The 25,321-nt window shown below is 46.5% G+C and overlaps 1 protein-coding gene across 1 annotated transcript in view; it reads right to left on the reverse strand.

The window, feature by feature from the left end:
- The window catches only part of CELF5 (CUGBP Elav-like family member 5), a 108,763-nt gene that overhangs the window by 11,733 nt on the left and 71,709 nt on the right, over positions 1–25,321 (reverse strand). The window contains exons 4-6 of the mRNA XM_048497758.1: positions 10,888–11,016; positions 5,538–5,636; positions 2,973–3,130 (exon numbers count right to left, since the gene is read on the reverse strand). Of these exons, the coding sequence (XP_048353715.1) occupies positions 2,973–3,130; positions 5,538–5,636; positions 10,888–11,016 (386 nt within the window). The remainder of the gene's footprint in view (positions 1–2,972; positions 3,131–5,537; positions 5,637–10,887; positions 11,017–25,321) is intronic.

The raw sequence follows: 25,321 nt of genomic DNA on the forward strand, positions 1-25,321 counted from the left end.
TGTGCCTGGTTCGCAGTCTATATTTCCCACCCCCCAATCCCCCCCGTGGCGCCCTGCCCCCTCGCAGCGTCTCCCCTTCCCCCTTCCCACACTTAGTTCCTTTCCTTTTCCTAACAGAGACTTTTTTTCCGAGGCTGAAAGAAAAGCGCCTATTCAGGAATTCCAGGCTAAAGAAAGCGATACCTGATGGGGAACTACTCACTTCCCAAGGAGACCTTGCAGGGCCCCAAAGTCTCCTGGGAACTGCAGTTCCTCAGACCTGTAGTTCCTCCATGTGACCTTGCGCATGGAGGCTCCATCACCGCTAACGGTTAACCTGTACTCGATATCCTCCCTGAATTTGCCAGTCTCTCTTTTAAAAGCTATTTTAGCTAGTGCAAGAAGCCACTGTTGGGACTTTGTCCCCAGGAGTGAACCGCAAGGTTCTCTTACGTACACAAACACACCCGAGCAAATCTCACGACAGCACTCCGCCGCCCTTCCCGGAGCCCCAGAGAAAACGTTTTCGGGCTGCAGCCCTGAGCCAGCCGTGAAGCCCCTCAAAAATAATATTTCAGAAAGGGGAAATTAGCTCCTCGTGTGTGTCCACGCATGCACACACAGCCCGTGGCAAAAAAAACTGGCCAGTGCTCTCAAGTGTGACATTCAATTACACAGATCTAACTCTGCTCCACAACAAAGAAGAAAAAAAGAAGAAATCCCTTCGTGACCTCACTCTCCTTCTCCCTGTCTTTCTCCTCTCTTCTCCAGAAGGAGGCCCTAACTGACCCCACCCCCTCTGCTCCTGTCACTTCTCACCATCAAGAATGTCACGCAGAGAGATGGTGTGAAATTTTGTAAGGAACAGGAGAGGACCAGACAGTGTTTTTTTTAAAGGGAGGGAGGAATCTGGTAGCAAGACAGCTTCAACCAAGTGTACTCCCCTTCAACAGGGCTCCTTTTTGGCCCCGAAAGCGGCGAGATTCAGCCCTGCCACCGGTTTGCAACATCGGGGCTCGACAATAGGCAATCCCAAAAGCGGGAATAGATCTGAGCAGATGTGCAGCCCGTTCGCCTTGGGTCAGTGGCCATGCTCTTCATTCACCCAGGGCAGAGGTGGGATCCAGCAGGTTCTCACAGGTTCCCGAGAGTAGGTTACTAATTATTTGCGTGTGCCGAGAGGGGGTTACTAATTGGTGATTTTGCCACGTGATTTTTGCCTTCGTTACGCCCCTCCTCTCAGCAGTAGCGCGCAGAACTTGGAGCAGTCTAGCAGGAGGTACACCTGCATGCGTGGCAGCCTGCGCCTGCGTGCATTCGTTTCTCGCCCAAGGACCGGCGCAGCGGCTGCGTCCTTGCCACAGCCCCGCCCAGGAATGCCCGGCCACGCCCCCGTCATGCCCCGCCCAGCCCCATTGGCGCTACGCCACAGTTTGAATCCCACCACCATGGGAACCTGTTACTAAAATTTTTGGATCCCACCACTGACCCAGGGCCAAACGAAATGTAACAGTGCCTTTGTGCCTGCCATGGAGACACTGCCTCCGTTTGATTTAAAAATGTGGCAAGGGCCCGATCCTGATCAGGACCACAGTTCAGTGGGTTGAGGCATGCTTGTCGTTGTATGCGCCAAATTGGTTGCATGTTCACCCCCAGAGGCGTATTGCCTACATGGGTCACCCCATGTCCCCGGGCGCACACCTTTTGGTCGTGCCCCCAAAAGGCGTCTGCCCCTGCTGCACACCAGAGCCCCGCTTGCAGGGAGGTGGGGCTCGGCAGTGGGTGGCCGCGGTGCCTACCTAGGCCGCTCACCGCTGCCGAGCCCCGCCCCTGGCCTCCGCGCAGGTTGGCTTTTGGCCTCCCCAGGCCCTCCCGGCCTGTACGAGGGGGCAGGGCTTGGCCTGCATGGAAGACAGGGGGTGAGGCTCAGCGGCAGCCAGCTCCACCCCACTGCATGGCCCTTGCCTCTGGGCAGGCTGGCAGGAGGGGCCCGGTGTCCCATAAACCACGCCTCCAAAGCATGGGGGTGGGGGTGGGGGGCGCAGGGGGGCACCCAGAGGAAGGGTTGTCTCCGGGTGCCATTTCCCCCCGATACGCCCACTGTGCTGTAGGCTTTTACTGTGTGACTGAAGGTAAGCTGCTGCAGCCATTTTGTGCTGCCTCCGCCTTCTTTGGCAGCCATTTTGTGCTGCCTCCGCCTTCCTTGGCAGCCATTTTGTGGCTGCACCCACAACACTGTGTCAGAACTTCCAAGGTGCCCACAGGCTCAAAAAGGCTGGGGACCCCTGCGTTACATTAAAAACAATATTTGAAGTACACCTGGAAAAAAAATATAATGTGCTAACTGGCCTTTATGGGTCTGGCCAAACCCAAATAAATAAATAAGTAAGTAAGTAAGTAAGTAAGTAAGTAAGTAAGTAAGTAGAAGTAGAAGTAAGTGCAAGTAAGTAGAGCAATGCGTAGAAGTAGAGTAGTAGAGTGCAATTAAGAGTAGTGAGTAAAAATTGAAATTGAAATTAGAAGTAGGCAGAGTAAATAGAAATAAAGAGACCGTATGTTGTAAGGCCTGAGGGGTTATGAATCTATCCCACATAGGTTGTCCAGGTCTAAATGGTGTATCCAGATGTGTTATATGGACTCTGAAGGTTCCCATCATCCCCTGCCAGCACGATGCTGGCAGGGATGAAAGTCAGGAACTGTAGTCCATAACATCCTCTTTGAGGGTCAGCGAAGCCTGACACCTGTGATCTATCAGTTTGACAAAAAATGATTCCCAAAGGGAGGCAGAATTCGATACATTGCTTTAGGAAGAGGCTCCCTTGTTTCTGGAACAAATGGGTGGATTGTTCCATGGCCAATGGTCAAACGGTCAGAAAAAGAGCCACGAGGGAGGTTTGAGATCCTCCTCTGGGACTTCAGCTTTGAGAGCGTGAAGCACCGTGCGCAGCCGCTGTCACGGGCTTGCCCCATCTTGCCTTCTGGTGAATACTCACAGCCTGTGCATAGGTGCTGTATGTGCTGAACGGCAAAGCCAGCGACGGCGTCAGGATCCCCAGCTGCCCCACCATTTGCTGCATCCGCGAAGAGTCCGTTCCACTTATCCCAGAGTGGTCGGGCAAATTCTTCACCCACAAGGCTGGAGGAAGCGCCTCTGCACCAGGAGGGAGGGGAGACAGGATTGCAGGGAAGAGGAGCAATGGGATGGAGAGAGGAGACCAGCGTCAGCAAGGAGTTCACGAGCCCTTAAGCGAGAAGCGTGTCAGTTTACTGTGTATTCTTCGCAGTCACCGCTTACCTCGTTTACTTTGGCTCCTAGAGCAGGGGGGGGGGTTCAAACTATAATCTCCAGATGTTCAGAGATCTGGCGAGTCCCCATGATTCCTACCACTTAGCCATGCTGGCAGGGGCTGAGTGGGAATTGCAGTCCATTAACATCTCTCGGAGAGCCAAGTAGGGTTGCAGACCCCTGAGGGGGGAAGGCTTTGGTGTAATAGGCTATCAGCTGCTCTAAGGCATGTTGAGAGAGGCGTCAATGGCTTCGCGACACCGTTTCGCAGATGTTGAACTGGACTGCACAGGCGAAGTTATCCACCGACTGCCCTTTACTAGCGCGATGATTCTACTGCTTGAAGGGGATGATGGGAACTATAATCCATAACACCTGGAGGGCCGCGAGTTATGCTCTTCAAACTATGGCCCTCCAGATGTTCAGAGATCATAATCCCCATGAGCTCCTACTCACTTGGCCATGCTGGCAGGGCTGATGGGAATCGCGGAGTCCATGAACATCTGGAGGGACCATAGGTTTGAAGACCCTGCTGTAGAGCAGAAGCAGCCAAAGGACGCTTATGAATGGCAGAGGAAGAGCCGGTGCAATGAGTGGTAAAGCTTAGCAGACCCTTGGAGGCACCCATACTGAGGGAAGTCCCTTTCTAAAAAGCTCAGTGTCAGAGGGGAGCAGAAGAGCAGGTTTTATTTATTTACTTAAAATGTTTACTTGCCACCTTTCTCCCTGGCAGGGGGAGACTCAAAGCACTACAGAACAGCTTGGTGGCGTAGGCAGGGGAGGGTTAAGAGCTCGCGGGTATCTATTAATCTGGAGGAGGGCCGGTTTTGACATTCCCCTCGCTTCCGCCACCCTGAGCCTGTGGAGGCTTCCTCTGGGGAATTCCAGATTAGCCTGTACACTCCCACACACCTGCCATGGCTGGGTGACCTTGGAGCCCGTCACATGGAAGCTCCGAGCTCTCTCAGTCCACCTACCCCACCTGCACAGGGTGTTTGTTGTGAGGGGGGGAGGGCAAGGAGATTGTAAGCCCCTTTGAGTCTCCTGCAGGAGAGAGAAGGGGGATATAAATCCAAACTCTTCTTCTTCTTCAAGGCAGCTGACAATATAAATAAAATGTTTTATTTAAAAAAAAACACTCACAAGATAACAGTGATAAAAACCCATAAAAAGGAACAATTAAAAAAACCCTCCAGTTAGGACTGCCAATAAAGAAAACCTCAGTCGGTCAAATGCAGTCCTGTCCTCAGCTGCCACCTGAACGCCGACAGTGGCCCTTTCCGCACAAACCGTTTAAAACGTTTTGAGGCAGAAAACAAAACGTTTCCTCCATGGAGTTCCACATGTTTTTTTTACTCCCTTTGGTTCCCAAAATATTTTATTTGCAGCCTCAAAACATTTTAAAACCGTTCTTGAGTTAAAACGTTTCCAAAATAAACGTTTCCAAAATAAAACGTTTCCAAAATAGTTTCTTTTGCCTGTGGGATTTCTTCAAGACGTTTCCGATGCCTCTCTGCCTCCTCTGAACTTTCTCCTCAGCGCCATTTTCTGAGCCCACTCCCTGCTCCTCATCTGTTTTTTTCTGCACCATTTCTGTGAGTTTCTTTAGTTTTTTTTTTGGGGGGGGGGCTAATCTTCAAAAGATGGAGTATAGAAGGCTCAGAGAAGCACAAAACTGAAACATAGAAGCATTGATTGGACAATGTACATCGTGGTAAAGTGGGGGACTGAAAACACTCTAGAAACAGCACTAATGCAGCTTCTCTGTCTTACATCCCTATGGGAGTCTACAAGAGAACTGTAGCCACCCTAGTGCTGATGTAGCCACCCTAGTGCTGCTCTACCAATCACTGGGGTATTTGCTTCTGGCTGATGGCTGCTCATTTCATGCCAGTGGCTGATTGATTCAGTGAAAGGAACTCAGGAAAAGGCCACCAGCATTGGGGGATTGGACAGAATTGTGCCAGTGTAGTCACCCTAGTTGTGCTCTGTCCCATCACTTGGAAGGCTGCCTCTGGCTGGTTTCTGCTCACCTCAGGTGAGTGGCAGATTGATTCAACAGAACACATAGAGAAAGGGACCACTCTACGATCCTGTGGGAAAAGAGAATGATACTCACTCTAGCTTACGCCTCTAGCTCAAGTGCAGAACCCACCAATTGGTTGTTCACCCTGGCTGGCTTCTAATAGCCTTAGGGGAGCAGCAAATTCTGACACAGCACAGAACCCTGGAGAAAGGCCACCCACAAGATGGCAGCACCTCAGACTCTTACTCACAGGCATAGTTTGAGAAACTACCTGCCGTGGAGGGCGGATTGCGAAGCTTGAGGCCTCCCGTGTGTAGGAAGGAGGGAATTTAACAAAGGCGCAGCCTGGAGAACAGCATAGTTGAGAAGGAGAACATAAGAGAGACAGAGAGAAGGACAGTAAGAAATACGGAAAGTGAAAGCCAAGTAGGTATACTCTGTCTCACAAAAAGATGTCAGAAGATTGCTTGATATTCCTAACTTGCCATTTAGAACCCAACATGCGGACCTTCGGTTGTGGTAGAATGCTCCTGCTTACCTGGGCCTTGTGGGCAAGTGATGTGGCTTAACCCTACTGCTGACCACGCAGGTGCCAGAGGTGGCACTCACGAAAGCCACCTCTCTGTAGGCACGCTGACAACAGAGTTCATCGTATGTGGGAGAAATCGCCCCCCCCCCCACATCTAAGTTAGCCTGGGCCACTGGGCTTGTTTATTAGCATTAAACCTAAGACCTAGTTTCCTTTGGGGAAGCAGTGTAGGGTAACCCTGTTGTTAAGCACTGCTTAAAACCCCACTGTGGCAATTTTTCATCACCTTAACGCGATGCAATCCTTTTACCTGGGAGTAAGCTCTGATTTGCTGCTTGTAATGGGGCTTGCTTTCCTGAGTAAACCTCCTAGGAGTCGGCCGGATTACACCCGTTCCAATAATTGCATGGATTTGCTTCAAAGCAAAGTCACCTTCTACCACCAAGCTTACTCCCGATTAACATGCATAGCCTCAGAGGCCAAATCCATTTTTCTAATTCAAAGGCCTTACCTCAGTACTCAGGTTAAATTGCTGTGTTGGCAACTTTTACATTCAATGAAGTGGGGTTTGGGAGTTTGCGAAGTTTTGGGCACTTGCGGTCTCCAAAAAGGGTTCGGCCCATCACTGCCCTAAGTGCCTGCACCTAGCCCTGTTCCTCCCCATCCATTTTGAAAGATGTTCAATGAACCTATAAACAGCACTTTTGTATCAAAGTGCGTTTCAATGGTTTGCTTTACAATGCACAATAATGGTTTTGACAAAGGCAGTAGTGTTAGGAAATTGAATGATGAATTCTCTCATTTACGCTTCAGGACTATATTCTAGTGGAAGGCCCATTACACCTCAAATCAGTGGACTGTACCTAACACGTATCTTTAAGTGAGGCAGATAGTCTAAGAAGCTTTGCTCCCCTTTACAAAGGGAGGGCAGAATCATAGTGCAAGGTTTTATGAAGATAGTCCATATGCCCCCAACACACAAACACACACACACACACACACACACACACACACACACACACACACACACACACACACACACACACACACACACACACACACACACCAAAATCCCCTCTCAGAACTTCACTGCCTTTATTGCACGGAGTCCTGCTCTTTAAAATCGCAGTGGGTCTATGTAGAACTTTCAGTGCATCGGAAAAATCATAAAACCTTTTGCTTTTTTTTTTAAAAAAAAACCCATACAAAATAATTGTTCCTCAAAATCAATCACATTATTAGTACATAATTGATACAATCACAACTTGTCAATAATGTTGCTGCAGTCCTGATGACATTTTAAACCAACATTTTGTTGACTTTTAATGCAATCCATCCATCCATCCATCCATCAAACAATCAATCAATCAATCAATCAATCAATCAATCAATCAATCAATCAATCAATCAATCAATCAATCAATCAAACAATCAAACAAACAAACAATCAAAATCAATCAAACAAACAAACAAACAATCAAAATCAATCAATCAATCACCTTTATTAGGCATAATTTAAAATAAAATAAAAATATTAAAAGGGGAGGAAAATAGAATAAAACCTAATCAGGTTAACTAAGTTTTGTTCAGGGCCAAAGCAAGAAACTTTGCCACATCCTCGGTCCGTTTAGAGCAACAATAGTTGAGGAGTATCTGGCCCCTTCCGCACACGCCAAATAATGCGTTTTCAAACCACTTTCACAACTGTTTGCAAGTGGATTTTGGCCATTCACACAGCTTCAAAGAGCACTGAAAGCAGTTTGAAAGTGCATTATTCTGCATAAAAGTTGGAATGAGCCTCTGAGTCTTAAACAACCCCTGTTGGAAAGAGCAGGTTTTGGAGTTTTATATATCGCTCAATAAATTGCTGCGTAAGTCAGTGTGATGGGAACAATACAATAGAATGTGTTCTGTCGTTTCCAACGTGACTGAAGAACATGGACAGGTCCTTTTAAGTGGTGGAATACGAAGGTATCTTCCACGTGTTATTGCAGTGGGGAGGATATTGAAAAGGGCCTGCATAAAAGCACGTCGTAAAACAGGGGACGTAAGGTTAGAGAAATAATCTGGTAAGGCTCTTGAGCATAGGTGTCAAACTCGCAGCCCTCCAGATGTTATGGACTGCAGTTCCCATCATCCCTTGTCAGCATCATGCTGGCAGGGGATGATGGGAACTGTAGTCCATAACATCTGGAGGGCCACGAGTTTGACACCTGTGCTCTTGAGGATGACTGGGATATCCCATAAATCAGTGGCGAACAAGGACCAATGGAGTGGGCTAGTAGAGTTTGTTTTTCCATCACCAGAATTCCTTTGTTTTAGTATGTAAAGTATTTGGGCCTCATCATGGTTTGTGGAAACATATCTAAAAGTTAGATGGCTGTTGAGATGAGATGTAATCCTAATTCCAGGATAGTTATGGACTACAATTCCCATCAGCCAATTGGCCATGCTGGCAAGGGCTGATGGGAATTGTAGTCCATAACATCTGGAGGGCCAAAGGTTCGCCACCACAGACATAATGTAATATTTTGGAGTCCCAACTAGAATAGTGGGAATCGTTTAGACTGTGCCACAATAGGCTGTGACTTTTAATGCAATACTCTCGCCTGAACAAAACTGAAAGATTAAAAGAATAAAAGGAACAACTTGAAACATTTTTTTTTAAAAAAACACTGTCAATTCAGTACTTTGAACCCACGGAGTTTTCTTATTTTTTCTTCATTTTTCACTTCTCTTTAAGGTATTTTCCCATCATTATGGATACTAGGAAATCCGGCACAAATGCTCTTAAAAGAGATTCCTGCCAATGCAATTGGGACACTAAGTTGTTTTAAAAATACAATCCACAGGATTCTAGTCCTCATGGTTGAAAAGGAAAGACAAGGAAATACAAATTCAAACTGGTTTCAGACGTATCAAAAGGCAGGGCTGATAAAATGTTCCCCATTTCATTTCATTTCATTTCTTTTTATCTAAATCTATATTTTTATTTGGTTCTCCGCTTCTCACTGTTGGCTAGAAATGCATTTGCATTATCCTACAGATTTTATAAACAATTTGTATGGCAGTTACAGCTCTAATGTGTGTCATTTGTACATTTGCAAAACGAGTATATTTTATAGGGACATTTGGTGGGAAAATAGGGTCACGCTTTGAATCAAAGAATCGTGGTAGCCTGGATTTGCATGAGGGAGAAGACCAATCAAAACAGGGATTCCTCAGGCTGAAACAGAAGGAAGGGGGGGGGGGGGATCAGCCCAGAAGCCAAAAACAAATACCAAGAATTGCAGATTTGCTAAAGGAGCCAGATTAGTAAACTTTCAAGGAACTGGCAACAGTCTTAGCAAACAAAAAAGTCCCAGAATTCTTTTGAAGGGATGCTCTGGGAGTGAAATGGTTTTGAAACCAGATTGCATTTTGTAGCGCAGTGGTGGCGAACCTATGGCACGCGTGCCAGAGGTGGCACTCAGTGCCCTTTTTGTGGGCATGCACGCTGTTGCCCCAGTTTGGGCGACTTCCCTGCAGTAATATAGCGCCAAGGCGTTAATGTACTGGGTGCTAGTGTAACCCCCATGCTCAGAGTGGGTTGACCCAGAAAGGGGTGGAGACTCAAAGCAGCAGATGGCTGCAGAGCTCATGTAGTTTGGAGGAGACAAGGCCTTGTTAAGGGTTTTTTATGTTTGTAATGGGTGAGAGTTCTCCTGGAAACCTTCATCATGTTGAATCCTGTTCACCAAGCCCTTGGAGTCTTCAGGAGCCAACCCACTTGCAAAGAAGAATTGGACTTTTGGATTTTTGGACTTTTGGACCAAATCCAGGAAAGGGATTTGGGCGTCTTAGTTGATAGTTCCATGGGAATGTCAACTCAATGTATGGCAGCTGTGAAAAAGGCAAACTCTATGCTGGGGATAATTAGGAAAGGAGTTGATAATAAAACTGCAAGGATTGTCATGCCCCTTATATAGCTAAGGGTGCGACTCTAGCACTTGGAGTACTGTGTTTCAGTTCTGGTGCATACACCCCAAAAGGATATCAAGAGATAGAAAAAAAGTGCAGAGAAGGGCAACAGGATGATTGAAGGATTGGAGCACCTCCTTATGAGGAGTTGGTGGTGCCGCTTAGACTCTTTAGTTTGGAGAGGAGACGTCTGGAGGGGATAAGTTGAAGTCTATAAAATTATGCATGGGTAGAGTACCATGAGAGAAATTCTCTTTCTCTGCTCACAATACTAGAACCAGGGGCATTCTCATTGAAATGCTGGGGAAGAATTAGGGACTAATCAAAGGAAACACTTCTTCACGCAACGTGTGATTGGTGTTTGAAATATGCTGCCACAGGAGGTGGTGATGGCCACTAACCTGGATAGCTTTAAAAAGGGCTTGGACAGATTTATGGAGGAGAAGTCGATCTATGGCTACCAATCTTGATCCTCCTTGATCTCAGATTGCAAATGCCTTAGCAGACCAGGTGCTCAGGAGCAGCAGCAGCAGCAGAAGGCCATTGCTTTCACATCCTGCATGTGAGCTCCTGAGCACCTGGTGGGCCACTGCGAGTAGCAGAATGCTGGACTAGATGGACTCTGGTCTGATCCAGCAGGCTAGTTCTTATGTTCTTATGTTCTTATGACTTAGCAATATCAGAAGACTGTAACCAGAAGGACTTGAAATGAAACCTGAACAAGACCTTGAAGTGTGATGTTAAATGTTGATGTTTGATGTTCTATGTTAAGAAAGTAAACCATTTTGTTTTAAAATTTGTTGTTGCAAACTCATTCCAAGTTCTGCCCCACAGAACCCACAGTTAGAGGTTACACTAGCGCCTGCAAGGGCATGGCGAGGGCATTCCGGGGGTGTGGTGGGGTGTTTTGGCCCGTTCCAGGGGTGTTCCAGGACAGGGTGGAGGCAGATAGAGCGTGGCAAGGGCCCAGGGCGCATGCCTGCCCCGGATGCAGTTTCCCCTTGCTCCGCCCCTGGCACTCTGTCTCTAAAAGGTTCGCCATCACTGTTGTAATGTAACCAGGACCAGTTCCAGACAGCACTGAAAGCCAAAGAATATGACACAGACCTTTGCTGTTCCCATCCGGCCCTCTGAGCACTGTACATTCGTCGATTACTCCAAATGGTTCAAAAAGCCGCAGAATGTCGTCCTCCGACTGCTGTTTATTCAGCATGCCCACAAAGAGTTTCCTGTCCCCTGAAAGCAAAACACAGAACCATCAACTTTCTGGGGGGGTTCTCAGGATTTTGAAGAAGCTAATAGGGCAGGGAAATGGGGGTATTCCTCAAAGACTGGTAAGCTAAAGGTGGGCAAGAGTTCATTTTTTTTTAATTTAGATTTTTCTTTATATTCCTCGTTTCCTCTTGGTTCATTTCTACTGAGTACATCAATCAATCAATATTTTATTTCGGTCAAAGACCAATAGGTATCAAATATCGAATATAAAATCCACATTGTACATTTCCAGACCAAATGCAAAATAAAATTGAGGTAACCTGTTTCCAAAGACTGTTTGTCCAAAGGCTAATATAAGTTCAAGTTAAAAACCGGAATAACATTTGAATAAAAGATAAAATCTAGTGATCCAGACTTCACATCCTTATTGCCCCTTTGTGGCTTAAACTAGTGGGCTTGCTTTGGCTGGTGGCAGGCCCTATTTCTTCACACCTCTGCACACCCCCCCCAGGAGTTAATGCTGACTTTTCCTAGGGGAGGGGCTAATTACCTCTCTTTGGGTATGCTGCCACCACCATGATCCAGTTGAGGACTGCTGCCTGCTGGGAAGATCAGGATTTCCCAGCTTCCTTTCCCACTTACTTGCACGAGGCCCCTGCCTCAGTTTCCCCTTGGTTTCCCCCCTCTCCTGGGTTCCACAGGAGTAGACTGGAGATCCCTGGAGAGGAAAAGCTGCTCCAGCCTTCCTCTACCTCCTGGTTACATAAGCGCATGTCAAGAACAGTAGGGCATTTTCAAGTGAGGTACAGGAGAACTTTCACCTCCCATACAGCTACAAGGTTTTAAAAGTATTTATTAAAAGGAAAATGATTAAATTTCCCTGCTATCAGTGCTTTAGGCACACACCAGGATTTAGTATAGCGGTTAAGCAAAGGAAATAAAAAGGGAGATAAAACGCATGGAAATCCCTCTTTTCCTATCAATGCCAAGTACGCTAATACCCTGGCTAAAAGATGGTAGAAAGCAGGAGTAGGTCCTTAGGAGCTTAAAATGTTGCCATTGGCAAAGAGCCTACATTACCTGGCTGGAGCACATGGGTCCAGAAAATGGCAGCCGCCTTCCAGTTCAGGCAAGAGCTCTGCTCACACCTCCAGAGAGACCTGAGCTAAAGAGGTCCCTCGCCCCTCTCTCTTCCCCCCCTCAATTTATCAGATCCCAGACCCCACCCTCCTTTGACCAGGTCAGGCTGGGTCAAGATATCATTTCCCCCTAGGTCAGGTAGCATTTCCTGATGTATCTCTGGGATTTCTTAGTCCTCCAAATCTCTGGTACCTGGTTGGAGAAGGAGAGGATGAAAGAAAAAGGAAACAGAAGGGGGGGGGGGAGGAGCCATTTCTCCACAGCCCTACTTGTCCACGCCTTTTGACAAAATAAGCACTAAATTTCGCCGCTTCTCTGGTAATATGAGGATTAGCATCTTCTAGTAGACTTTTCATGGCACATTCCTCGGGGCCAAGAAAAACTGTTGTTGGAAGAGAGACAAACAGATTTGCCCTCATTTCTTTGTGAGTGGGGCATCGTAAGAAAATATGTGTCAGGGACTCTATTTCCCCCATATCACATGGACTGAGTACATAGGTTAAGGTGACCAGATGGTCACCTTTGTAAACTGGGACCGAGAGCAGGTAGGCGGACCGTCACGTGCGCGCCTTGTACGCAAGATTTATGAACGCTTATAAGATCGGGCACAGGAGGCACTGCACCTTCTGAAGAATGCTCCCGTTTCCCGCCCTGTGACAGGGTGGGAAACGGGAGCGCCCCAGAAGGCCGTGCTCCTGCGGCCACGTGCGCGGGAGGCTGCCTCACTGCCTTGCGCCCCAGAAGGCAGTGCGGCAGCCTTCCAAAAATCGGGACACTTCAAAAAACCAGCGGGATGTGGGACAAATTGTTTTAAGGCGGGACTGTCCCGCCAAAAGCGGGACGTCTGGTCAGCCTAACATAGGTTGCATGGTTTAATAGGCTGCGATAATCTGATCGGCCCAAACTTCAATGGCAGAGTATATTCACAAGCATAAAATGGAGAAGAGAAGAATGATAAAACCACCGGCTTCCCCATTGCAGAGAAATGCAGGGTACCCCCCGCCGCCCCCTTCATCAGGTGGTAAATTCCATTTTTCCATCCTTCCCCATTACTGCATTTGATGCTTTTCTTTCTGCATTTGTATCTCTTAGATAATTCAGAACCTAATCCAGGTCCAAATCACTCTCTGGCCTCAAGCACGAACACTTGTGTTCAAAACTTTCAGGCAAAGACCCCAGGATTACAGAAATCACATCTTCATCCTCCCAAACTTTTCCAGCTGCTCTGATTTGCATAACCATATCAACCATCCATTTTAAATGCTCATTCAAATGCCCCCTCTTTCATTCTTGCACTATAGAACTTCCTTTTTAGAAGTCTTATTTTCTTAACTGATTTCCCACAGTATTTTTCTTCCAAGCCTTTCCCAAGATCACAGGCTGATTTGCAGCTCATAATAAGGGCGCTCTCCTCATCCCCTATTGTTGGAGCCAAGAGATAGCATGCTTTGGAATCAGCCATTTTAAACAGTTCTAACTCATGGGAATTTGGGGGCATTTCTTGTTCAACCATATGGGAGAGATTCTAAATAGGAAAAGCAGACTTCATACGAAATTGCCAGACTGAAAAATTTTGCTCATCCAAACATGGGACAGCAGGTAGACTGGGACAGCTTGCCAGAGCATATTGTTTTTGGGTTTGTACTGGACTCATGTTTGCTGGGTTAGAGATGCTGATTGAGGCTTCTTCATCTGACATCTTGCTTCTTTAGGAGCTTTCTTTATATAAGCAACTCATTTGGCATCAAGTAGAAAAGTATATGCAGGGGAGTCTTCTGGGCCTATAAGCTAAAAACTGCCTGAGGAACTATACTTCCCAGGAGACCTTGTGAGCCCCAAGGTCTCCTGGGAACTGTAGTTCCTCAGACCGTTTTTGAGCCTGAACTGTAAATAGGCTGCTTTTTTCAGCCTGAAAAAGTACTAGAAAAAGAAAAGGAACTAAGGTAAAAGTGAAAAGGGGGCGGGGGGGGGGGCGCTGCGCAAGTGTGTGCGCGGGGGTGCAAGAAAAGAGGGAGGGGCCGGGGCCGGGGCCGATTTTCCGTCCCCCAGGTGTGGGCCCGGTGCATGACGCACCCCTCGTCCCCTTGCCACTCCGCCACTGCCCTCAATCCAATATGGTGCTTCTCATTTTTTGTTACCCAGAAGTAGAACTCTCCGCTTACCCTCAATATCCCTGTTCATTTTTCAGCTTGCTCAGATCTCGTTGAATTCTATCTCTATATTCTAAGCTGTTCAATACTTATTGAAGGCTTTCACAGCTGGATTCAACTGGTTGTGGTGGGTTTTCTGGGCTGTGTGGCCGAGGTCTGGTAGATCTTGTTCCTAATGTTTCGCCTGCATCTGTGGCTGGCATCTTCAGAGGTGTATCACGGAGAGAAGTCTGTTACACAGGAACAAGATCTACCAGACCAAGGCCACATAGCCCAGAAAACCCACAACAACCTGTTCAAGATTCCTCCCAATTTGGGGTCACCTGCAAATTTAATAAGTAGTCCCTCCACCCCCTTATCCAGACTTTAACAAAATAATTGAAAAGTGTTGCTCCAGAACTGAGATCTGTAAGAAGAGTTTTAGAAGAAGAGTTCGGATTTATATCCCCCCTTTCTCTCCTGCAGGAGACTCAACCCTATCAAAAGGGGCTTGGACAGATTTGTGGAGGAGAAGTCGATCTGTGGCTACCAATCTTGATCCTCCTTGATCTGAGATTGCAAATGCCTTAGCAGACCAGGTGCTCGGGAGCAGCAGCAGCAGAAGAAGAAGACCATTGCTTTCACATCATAAGAACATAAGAACATAAGAACAAGCCAGCTGGATCAGACCAGAGTCCATCTAGTCCAGCTCTCTGCTACTCGCAGCGGCCCACCAGGTGCCTTTGGGAGCTCACATGCAGGATGTGAAAGCAATGGCCTTCTGCGGCTGTTCCTCCCGATCACCTGGTCTGTTAAGGCATTTGCAATCTCAGATCAAAGAGGATCAAGATTGGTAGCCATAAATCGACTTCTCCTCCATAAATCTGTCCAAGCCCTTTTTAAAGCTATCCAGGTTAGTGGCCATCACCACCTCCTGTGGCAGCATATTCCAAACACCAATCACACGTTGCGTGAAGAAGTGTTTCCTTTGATTAGTCCTAATTCTTCCCCCCAGCATTTTCAATGAATGCCCCCTGGTTCTAGTATTGTGAGAAAGAGAGAAAAAGTTCTCTCTGTCAACATTTTCTACCCCATGCATAATTTTATAGACTTCAATCATATCCCCCCCCCCCCCAGTCGTCTCCTCTCCAAACTAAAGAGTCCCTTCATGTGAGCTCCCAAAGGCATCTGGTGGGCCACTGCGAGTAGTAGCAGAGTGCTGGACTAGATGGACGTTGGTCTGATCCAACATGCTCTTTCTTATGTTCTTATGTTCCTAACCCTATCACTCAATCAAAGAAGGAAATGAAGTTGGTCACACAGGACCCGTTGGGAAAAATCCATGCTGACTTCCCCAAACACCAGGTTGTTCTTTAGATGCTCACAAACTGCCCTCCCCACCTAAGAAATCTGCTGCGGTATCATCCCTGGGACAGAGAGAAAGATGGTTCAAAGCAGGATAATTCCCAATGCCCCGTGTAGATAAGTAGCGGGAGGATGGGAGGGCCATTTTATCCTGGCTGCCAAAGGCTTGATATGCCAGCACGAAAACGCAGGGGAATCTCGGGGATCTCGTTTCTCACACGGGTCACCTTGAGTGGACGGCCTGCCTGCTCCAATTAGCGTGGCAGGCGTTGATGGCCGAGCTCCTCACGAGGAGAGACACGCCGTGGCAAGCCACACATCCGTAAAACTCAGGGTGTGCGCTCCAGTCACCCTCCCTCCCTCGCAGTCTTGTCCTTTTACAAGGGACTCCCGAGGAGCAAAACGTTCATCATTTTGACGGACAGGAAAAGCTGGCCCTCCAAATTGCAAAGCGCCCCCCCCTCCCACCAGGTGCCAAGCTTTTCTACGTGGGAACACTGAATCACTGCCGGGGCCCCACTCCATAGTGAGGAGGAAACTATTCGGCTCTGGGGCCCATGGGCAGCATACAATTCTCCCTCCCAGGGGTAAGTGGCATTCCTCCAGCTGCATGTTGAAAGCAAAGAGAATCATATTGTTACCACCAGGAAAATAGGAAAAATATTTTCCTGAGCCTGCCACCGAACTACACTGGCTAAGGATCAGAGCAAAGAGACCAGTGTTGTCCAAAAGCCTCCACAAGTCCTGGAAAGAACATGAATATACAAATGTGCTGATATTTCACATGGTTTCCTTCTTGCCTTTGTCCCTTTTAAGGTTTAATGTAAGCCCCTCAGCGTTGGATTTATTATTTGCCAAATGTTTAGGATTATACTTTAGCTAGGTCCTCCAGTTGATTTAAGGTTTTGTTACTGTTAATTTAGGATACTCTTGCTTATATGTTTATATGGGCTTGTACTGTATTGGCGGTTCTTTGTTATAAGGTTAAGGGATTCTATAGAGTTACTTTAAGTGATAGACAAGAAGAGAAATGGATTAGAAGTATTCTTATTACTTTATTGTATTAATAGAAGAAGCTTCTTAGGATTTTAGTAGTTTTATTTTAGCTAGGTAACAAGGAAGTAGATCAGAAAATGCAAAGTAAGGACAACTCCTTACAATCTGATAAGTTTGTCAACCTCAACAAAAGACCTTTTTGGACTTACAAGGAGTGCCTTGGCTGTTTAGAGGACATCACCCTACTTCCCATTGGACTATTTGAATTTTCACTTCTAGGATCTCAAGACCCATTGGACTATTGAAGTTTCCACTTCTAGGATCTCAAGATTCATTGGCAGCCTTTTCTTTTGGGACTTAATCCCATCAGCAAAAACAAAAGACTGTCTTCCTCCTCTTTGTTTTAGATTGTCTGTATTATGTGGCAGGGCCCTCTTCCTCCTCTGATTGGGTGAAAAACTGTATAAAAAGGGCTGTGTTTCGTTCTGTACTGGGCAGTCTGGCCTGGAAAGAGCTTGAAATCACAATAAAGAACCTCTGCTGTGAAGGCAGCCTGCCTCTGCATCCACTCACTGCTGCCAAAGCTGAAATCACTCTGAAATCACTTTCTAGTTACCCCTAGCAGTGGGTAACACAGCTGCATGTTGAAAGCAAAGAGAATAATGGGGAGGGGGGAACACCGCTGGGGTCGGTGTCGCCCCTTAGAAATCTAATTACTTTATATTGTATTAGGAAATAATTTGGACTTCTATTTTTTTAAATTTCTCTGAAGATGACAGACTCCTCTACACCTCTTATGAAGAACAGAAACAAATAACGTTCATAATTTATCTACTTTTTTCTTATCTCAACATCTCTCTCATTCCTTTTTCCTTTTCTTTCCTTCTACCTTTTTTCTTCTTCTATATTCCTTCTATCTCTCCCCTCTTCCTCTCTTTATTATCTTTTCTATCCTAACCCCACTCCCGCTTCTTTCTACAGCAGTGGCGCAGTGGTTAAGAGCAAGTGCGTTCTAATCTGGAGGAACCGGGTTTGATTCCCAGCTCTGCTGCTTGAGCTGTGGAGGCTTATCTGGGGAATTCAGATTAGCCTGTGCACTCCCACACACGCCAGCTCGGTGACCTTGGGCTACTCACAGCTTCTCGGAGCTCTCTCAGCCCCACCCACCGCACAGGGTGTTTGCTGGGGGGGGGGGGGGGAAGGGAAAGGACTTTGTAAGCCCCTTTGAATCTCCTTACAGGAGAGAAAGGGGGGATATAAATCCAACTCTCCTTCTTCTTACATTATCTTGTGAATTGACTTAAGATATTCATGTTCTTTATATTCTATAATATCTGAAACAAATTTGGTAATACCCTTACAGTACACCCTTCTTTAGTCCAAATTAGTTAAAGAACCTAGCCAACAATGAATATATATATATATGTGTGTGTGTGTGTGTGTGTGTATGTATATATATGTGTGTATGTACACATACATACATACATACACACACACACATACACATATATGTATATATATACACATATACATATATATATACACACATATACATATATATACACACACACACACACATATACTTATACATATACATATATATTCATTTATGAATTTATATATATATATATATAAATTATAGTTTTTCTTTCTTTCCCCCCCTATAATATGTCTAATGCTTATCTCTCACTTTTCTCTATATCTTTTCTCTTCTTTCTTCATCTGCCTCTTTTATTCATTCATGACAAACTATGTTGTATACAAATATAATGCTGTATATTTTAAACTCAATAAAAATGATTTACAAAAAAAAGGAAAGAAATCTAATTACTTCAGTCATTTGATCTTTGGGATTAGGGATTTTTTGTTGGAGTGCACAGGCTAATCTGAATTCCCCAGATAAGCCTCCACAGCTCAAGCGGCAGAGCGGGGAATCAAACCCGGTTCCTCCAGATTAGAGTACACCTGCTCTTAACCACCACGCCACACTGGCCTTATCACAGCCTGTATGCTTTTCAAAGCAAGACATGTTCAGAGGTGAATTGCCGTTGCCTGCCTCTGCATAGATTCCCTTGGCTAAGTCTGCTTAGATTCTGAAATCTTATGAGATTGGACTAGCGCAGAGGTCTGCAACCTGTGGCTCTCCAGATGTTCATGGACTACAATTAGCATTGCTGGCAGGGGCTGATGGGAATTGTAGTCCATGAACATCTGGAGAGCCACAGGTTGCAGATCCCTGGACTAGTCTGAGCCATCCAGGCCAGGACTTTTAAAAACATCGTTCCAGTTGAATGAAATATTCAGGTTTTGTGTCTGTGTAAGGTTTCAATTTTTGAAGAGGATCAAGAGAACTTGCAGGTAATAGAGGCCCCTTCCGCACACGTTTGCAAGTGGATTTTGCTATTCCGCACAGCTTCAAAGAGCACTGAAAGCAGTTTGAAAGTGCATTATTCTGCATGTGCGGAATGAGCCATAGTAAATTCCAAACAGTGCAATTCCAAGCCAAGTTACACTTTTCTAAACCCACTGATGGTGCTGCCAGTTCATCCAACTGAAATAAATTGTGGTGAGCGGCCCTTAGTTACCACCTGCACATCTTTGGTGAATTGGAATTTCTTGTTGCGGAATCCAGTGATCAGACTATATACAGCGGATTTTACTGGAAGGGGGTGGAGACCTGGGTTCAAATTCCGTCTCCATAGTGAAGCTTATTGGATGTCACTGAAGGGAATTGTTCTCTTGCAGCCTAGCCCAGCTCACAGGAATGTCGAAAAGATCGACGGAAGAAGGGGAAGGAGGGAGTCCACAGACACGGCTGGAAGCTCTTCGGAGGGATGGAGGGATAAAAATCAAACCAACAAATGTCCCACTTTTCTTGATGGAGCCCTTGAGGCAGCTTTGCAACCACACCATAAAACACAAGCAAATAAAAATCAGCTATAAAACCATGCAAATAAATATCAGTCATGAAAAGTAAGGCAGTTACAAAGAACAAAATCAATAGCTTAAACCGGGAAAAAAAAACATTGTAAGTTCCATGCAAAGAAACTCAGATTCCTAGTTATCCCTCTCCCCTGTATTTTAGCCTCAGTACGCCCCTGTGAGGTAGGCTAGGATGCCTCAAGGCCCATCAGCAGGTTGTTATGGTTTGTGACAGACATCCCTCAGACATGCCATAATTATTATTATTCAAAGAAGAAGAATTTGGATTTATATCCCCCCTTTCTCTCCTGCAGGAGACTCAAAGGGGCTGACAACCTCCTTGCCCTTCCCCCCTCACAACAAACACCCTGTGAGGTGGGTGGGGCTGAGAGAGCTCCGAGAAGCTGTGACTAGCCCAAGGTCACCCAGCTGGCGTGTGTGGGAGTGCACAGGCTAATCTGAATTCCCCAGATAAGCCTCCACAGCTCAGGCGGCAGAGCTGGGAATCAAACCCGGTTCCTCCAGATGAGATACATGAGCTCTTAACCTCCTACACCACTGCTGCTCCTCATGTTTTGACTGCAACTCCTTGGGGCTGGAAATCTATCTTCTTAGCTAGGAACATTCTGCTGAGAACGACAATCGCAACAATACATTTATTTAAAAAAGGTCTACAAGATAATTACTATACTTTACTCCCTCTCAAGTATTTAGGCTTCTATATGCCATTAAAAATGCGACAGGACAGGATCAGATATCAGATGTTGACCTGTGGGAGAGAATGGCTATGTTTCAGACCTGCCACAAAATCCCTCTACCCAGCTCATTTTTAACTTAGGTGTGTGTTACAGGGAAGGGCTTTCTTGGTGTTGGCCCCTATGCTGTGGAATGCACTCTGGGATGACCCCTGTGCCCTGTGGGGCCTGCTTAGTTTCCATAGGGCTTGTAAGCAGTGGTGGGATCCAAAAATTTAGTAACAGGTTCCCATGGTGGTGGGATTCAAACAGTGGGGTAGAGCCAATGGGGCTGGGCGGGGCACGACGGGGGCGTGGCCGGGCATTCCGGGGGCGGGGCATTAATAATTTCTCTGTTACTGTAAAAAACTCTTACTGTAAAAAACAAGTTCCTAATTTCCAGCTGGCATCCTTCTGTCCATAATTTAAACTCATTATAGCAAGTCCTATCGTCTGCTGCCAACAGAAACAACTACTTCTCCTCTAATTGACTGCCTGTCAAATACTTAATACTTTCAAACACTTAATTTTGTTTCTAGAAATCAAAAGAAGGATACTTTCCTTAAACAAGGAACTTTACCATATTACTAAAACATGTTTTTAAAACAGCCCAACAGGGAGAATTATCTCCCGTTTTCTACCTTCGCTAACCAGCCACATAGGAAACAACAGGACTTTATGATTTTTGGACAGAATGGAATTTCTAACGGAAAAGCAGACCCAATTAGTAACCCCCTCTCGGCACACACAAATAATGAGTAACCCACTCTCGGGAACTGGTGAGAACCTGCTGGATCCCACCTCTGCTTGTAAGGTAGAATTGTTAAGGTTGGCCATTCAGGCTGGCCTTTGGGGGTTTATAAGAAGTTCTTGGATGCTTTGATAATCGTATGGTGCTTAATCAGATATCTTAATACTTTATAAGTATTATTAGATTTTTGTTGTTTTTTTGTTTGTTATGTTGCTGAAGTTTGTATGTTCTGCCCCCCCAAGTGACTCTGTTGGAGGTGCCCTGTTCTCGGCTAGGACAGAAAGGGGGAGACACAACAGCTCTTATAATGGCTTTATTAATGGAGAGAAACAAGACCCTAACTCCTCCCTTGGGTCTAACTACCGTGTTTCCCCGAATATAAGACAGTGTCTTATATTAATTTTTGCTCCCAAAGATGCGCTATGTCTTATTTTCAGGAGATGTCTTATTTTTCTGTGTTCTGTTCGTCGGGCATGCTTCCAAACAAAAACTTTGCGATGTCTTACCTTTGGGGGATGCCTTATATTTCGCACTTCAGCAAAACCTCTACGATGTCTTATTTTTCGGGGATGTCTTATATTAGGGGAAACAGGGTAATCAGAGTAGTTGCTTGTCTTCAGGATGTTAGAAGCTGCAGACTTAGTCCTTTTCTGGCTGCTTCCAGATAGTTCACTGTCTCTTGCTTCCTTACAGCTCTGTTATTCTTGGTCTTTGCTCTAACTGCTGATAAACTTGACTTGTTCTCTTTGGACCACCATATAAACATATGGACGCCACGAATATTACGGACACCAGCCTCCCTTAGCACCTCATTGAGATTGACTGACTAAACTAAAACAGGGGGTAGCTGGGTAAGGAAAGGAAATTGCCTACTGGGAAAAGTCTTAAAAGGGGCAGGGACTAACTAAAATACCCTCCCATAGAAGACTTAACAATAAAGCAAAACCATACCAACTGTGGGGAAACTAAATCTTAAAGGGGAAATAACCAAACCTCTGTGGGGGCATGACACTGTAAGTCGCCGTGAGACACACTGGGTGAGTAGCAGCTAAAAAATAAAATCTAATATACGTAAATAAATAAACCCTGACCACTAAGGAACTCCTGTTTTTTTCTTGCCCGTTTCATCCTCACTTCAACCCTGCAAGGTAGGTTAAAGCTGAGAGTGTGTGACCAGCCACAGGTCACCCCAGAAAGCTTCCGTGGCAAGATAGAGATTCGAACCTGGGTCTCCCAAGCCTATTATATACTGCTGCTCTGCCCCACAGCGAAGGAACGTTTCCTTTGCAGCAGAGATTTTTGTACTGATGTGCTCTGTGTTACAGCACCGCAAATCCTGAAAGCCCTGCGGTTAGTGAGAACAGGAACCCACACATTTTCCCTTGTTTCGGGGTTTCCACGCCTTTTCTGATCTCCCCCCCCCCACACACACACCCTTTGTGGGCATTTCTGGGGGAATCTATGGCCGATTTTTGAGAAAAGCTCAAAGAAACTGATATAACAGAGAAATTGCGATACAACACAAAAATATTTAAATAGCATAAAAATATTGATTTAAAAATTTTAAGGACTTTAAAAACAAAGCCAGGAATCTAGCAACGACTGGAAGAGACCCAGAAGTGGGGGCAGGCAAGCTGTGCAGCAGGCAATGAGGTGCCTCCTTGCATGTAAACACAGAAACGCCGGGAGAGCCCCCTGCATTGCGGAGAGCCCCAAGGAAAACATTCCATGCATAAAGGGCCCCAAATCCTTGCCTGACACTGTAATCACCACATCAAAGTGCCTCTCCAGTTGGAACACAACAGGGCAGACCTTGCCTGACACCTCATTGCGAGCAGCGACGGGCACCATGCGGAAAGGCCAGATCCAGAGTTTCGAGGCCACCACAAAAAAGGCACCATCTCTTGTAGCCACAAACAGATCTCCTGTGAGCATCCCCACATCTGTAAGGTTGCAGTTTAACCTTGGAAAAGTGTCCGCTGGAGTTTCTGGCGGGACGCCCGGGAAGGGGAATTTCACTGTTGGGGTTATCTTGCTTTCGCTTGCTTGCCTGTGTGAAACTGTCTGTGTGAACTTCTGTGTGAGAACCTGTATTGTTTATCTTCTTTTGGCGGGAGCTTGTCTGAAGCCTGTATAAGTGGCTGTTTGAGAGTTGGGGGTTAGTTCCCGCATTGCCTGTGTCTGACTAAGAATGCCAGCTCAATAAAGAACTTAACACAGCTGCTTTTGACTGGACTTTACTGGTTCGTTACACATCAGATCTGCAATCAGCATCCTCACAATAACGTACAGCAGTTAGAGTTGCTAATTCCGGGTTGGGAAATTCCCGGAGATTTAGGGGTGGCGTCTGAGGATGGGTGGGCAGAGGTTTGGGATGGGAAGGGGTTTAAGTCAGGTAGAAACCCCACCACAAAAGCAGTCACTTTCTCTTGGGAAACTGACCTCTGTCGTCGGAGATCAATTTTGACTTGGGGCGGGGTCACGCCTCAGTGACAGATCTCTACTTTGCATGTGGAAGGTCTCAGGTTCAAACCCCAGCAGAGCCGTAGCAAGGGGGAACCGTGCCCAGTGTCAGGACTGCAACTCCCAACATGCACCAGTTCCCGCCTTTTTCCAAAAATTGCGGGAAAACAAACTGAGAAGCTACATTCCACCAGAGCTTCAGAACCAATGGGAGACCAGGAGCTGGGAGGAAGGGAAAAGCTGATTGGTTGCTGTCTGTTTTTCTAAATAGTTTAAATACTGGAACTGAGGACACGAATCCTCAGTTCCAGCACCCTGTACCTAGGGCGACATAAGTCAATAAAGTTCTTCTTTTTTAAGCTGCTTTGTTTGAGTGTGTTCAGCCTTACACCTGTGTGCCCTGCTCCCCTGCCACACTCCCGCCCACCCCGGAACACCCTCTCACGCCTCCGCACCAGTGCACGCCCAGGGCAAGATGCCCCCAGCCCCCTGGGTGCTACGCCACTGATCCCCAGCACCTCCAGTTCACAAGAACCGAGCAGCAGATGATGTGTAGGACCTTGGCCCAAAACTGCGGAAACCATCCGCTAGTCCAGGGATCTGCAACCTGTGGCTCTCCAGATGTTCATGGGCTACAGTCCCCATCAGTCTCTGATGGGAACTGTAGTCCATGAACATCTGGAGAGTCACAGGTTGCAGACCTCTGAGCAGACATTACTGATATTGGCCTCATTCAGTATAAATAAGGCAGCTTCACAGATGGGAGGAATCCTGGCCCTGCCTGATGGTTGGAAACTCTCAGAATTGTAGGGTGTGGGGTGGGGGGGAAGCTACATTTTACGAAGCGACTGGAAATATGGAGGCGCCCGCCCTATAGTGTGGGCTGGCGGTGATATTGCTAGCCCAGGGGACCCACAGAGTAGCCCGAACCTAGAAAGGAGTTATCACGTCCTTCTGCTTGATTATAGGAGAGGATGTGGATTAGCGGGGGGGGGCAGCTGAAGACCCCCAGGAAAAGGTGGAGAATCCCGGCTTCCCATTGTGATTTATTTACAACACGGCCTGTTTCATTTTCTCAATTTGACTGTGGCTCAGCACCCCCCCCCCCCAACACATTTTTTCCCTCATCCTTTCCTCCCTCCCCACCCAACCTGCCCATCTGGCCGTTAAGTTATAACAGCCTCTGGGAAATGAGAGGTTTCCATAGAAACCCTACTCCAACAATCAGGCAGCAAGAGAGAGAAAAGCAAGAGAAGTGGGGGAGCATAAAGAGGATATTTCCTAGTTCCCGTGAACTGACAATTAAAGCCATGTTTTAACTGAGGACAGGAAAGCCGCTGGAATCCGGATTTCAGACGCCTTTTCCTCCTAGGTTCCCCTTTCGTCCACACCCAAAGGTCAGTCATTTTATTAAACTGAAATGGCAGGCCTACTTGTTTCTTTGACTTACTTCATGGATACCAAGCCTTTCTCCCGAGTGGGGAGCCAGAGCAGCTCATGTCATTCTCGTATCCATTTTAACCTCGCAACACTCCTGCGAGGTAGGCTAGAATTGCAATATTGTGACTGCAATGGGGAACTGAACCTGGGTCACCTAGACTCTAAAGCACAGGTGTCAAACTCGTGGCCCTCCAGATGTTATGGACTACAGTTCCCATAATCCTCTGCCAGCACGATCCTGGCAGGGAATGATGGGAACTGTAGTCCATAACATCTGGAGGGCTGCGAGTATGACACCTATGCTCTAAAGCTACACCATGAAGGATCTCATACAATCATAGAATCATAGAGCTGGACTGTCAGTGAATTCACTTTGCCCTTTGTCC

This window comes from Sphaerodactylus townsendi, linkage group LG05 (assembly GCF_021028975.2).
Source record: "Sphaerodactylus townsendi isolate TG3544 linkage group LG05, MPM_Stown_v2.3, whole genome shotgun sequence".
NCBI lineage: Eukaryota > Metazoa > Chordata > Lepidosauria > Squamata > Sphaerodactylidae > Sphaerodactylus > Sphaerodactylus townsendi.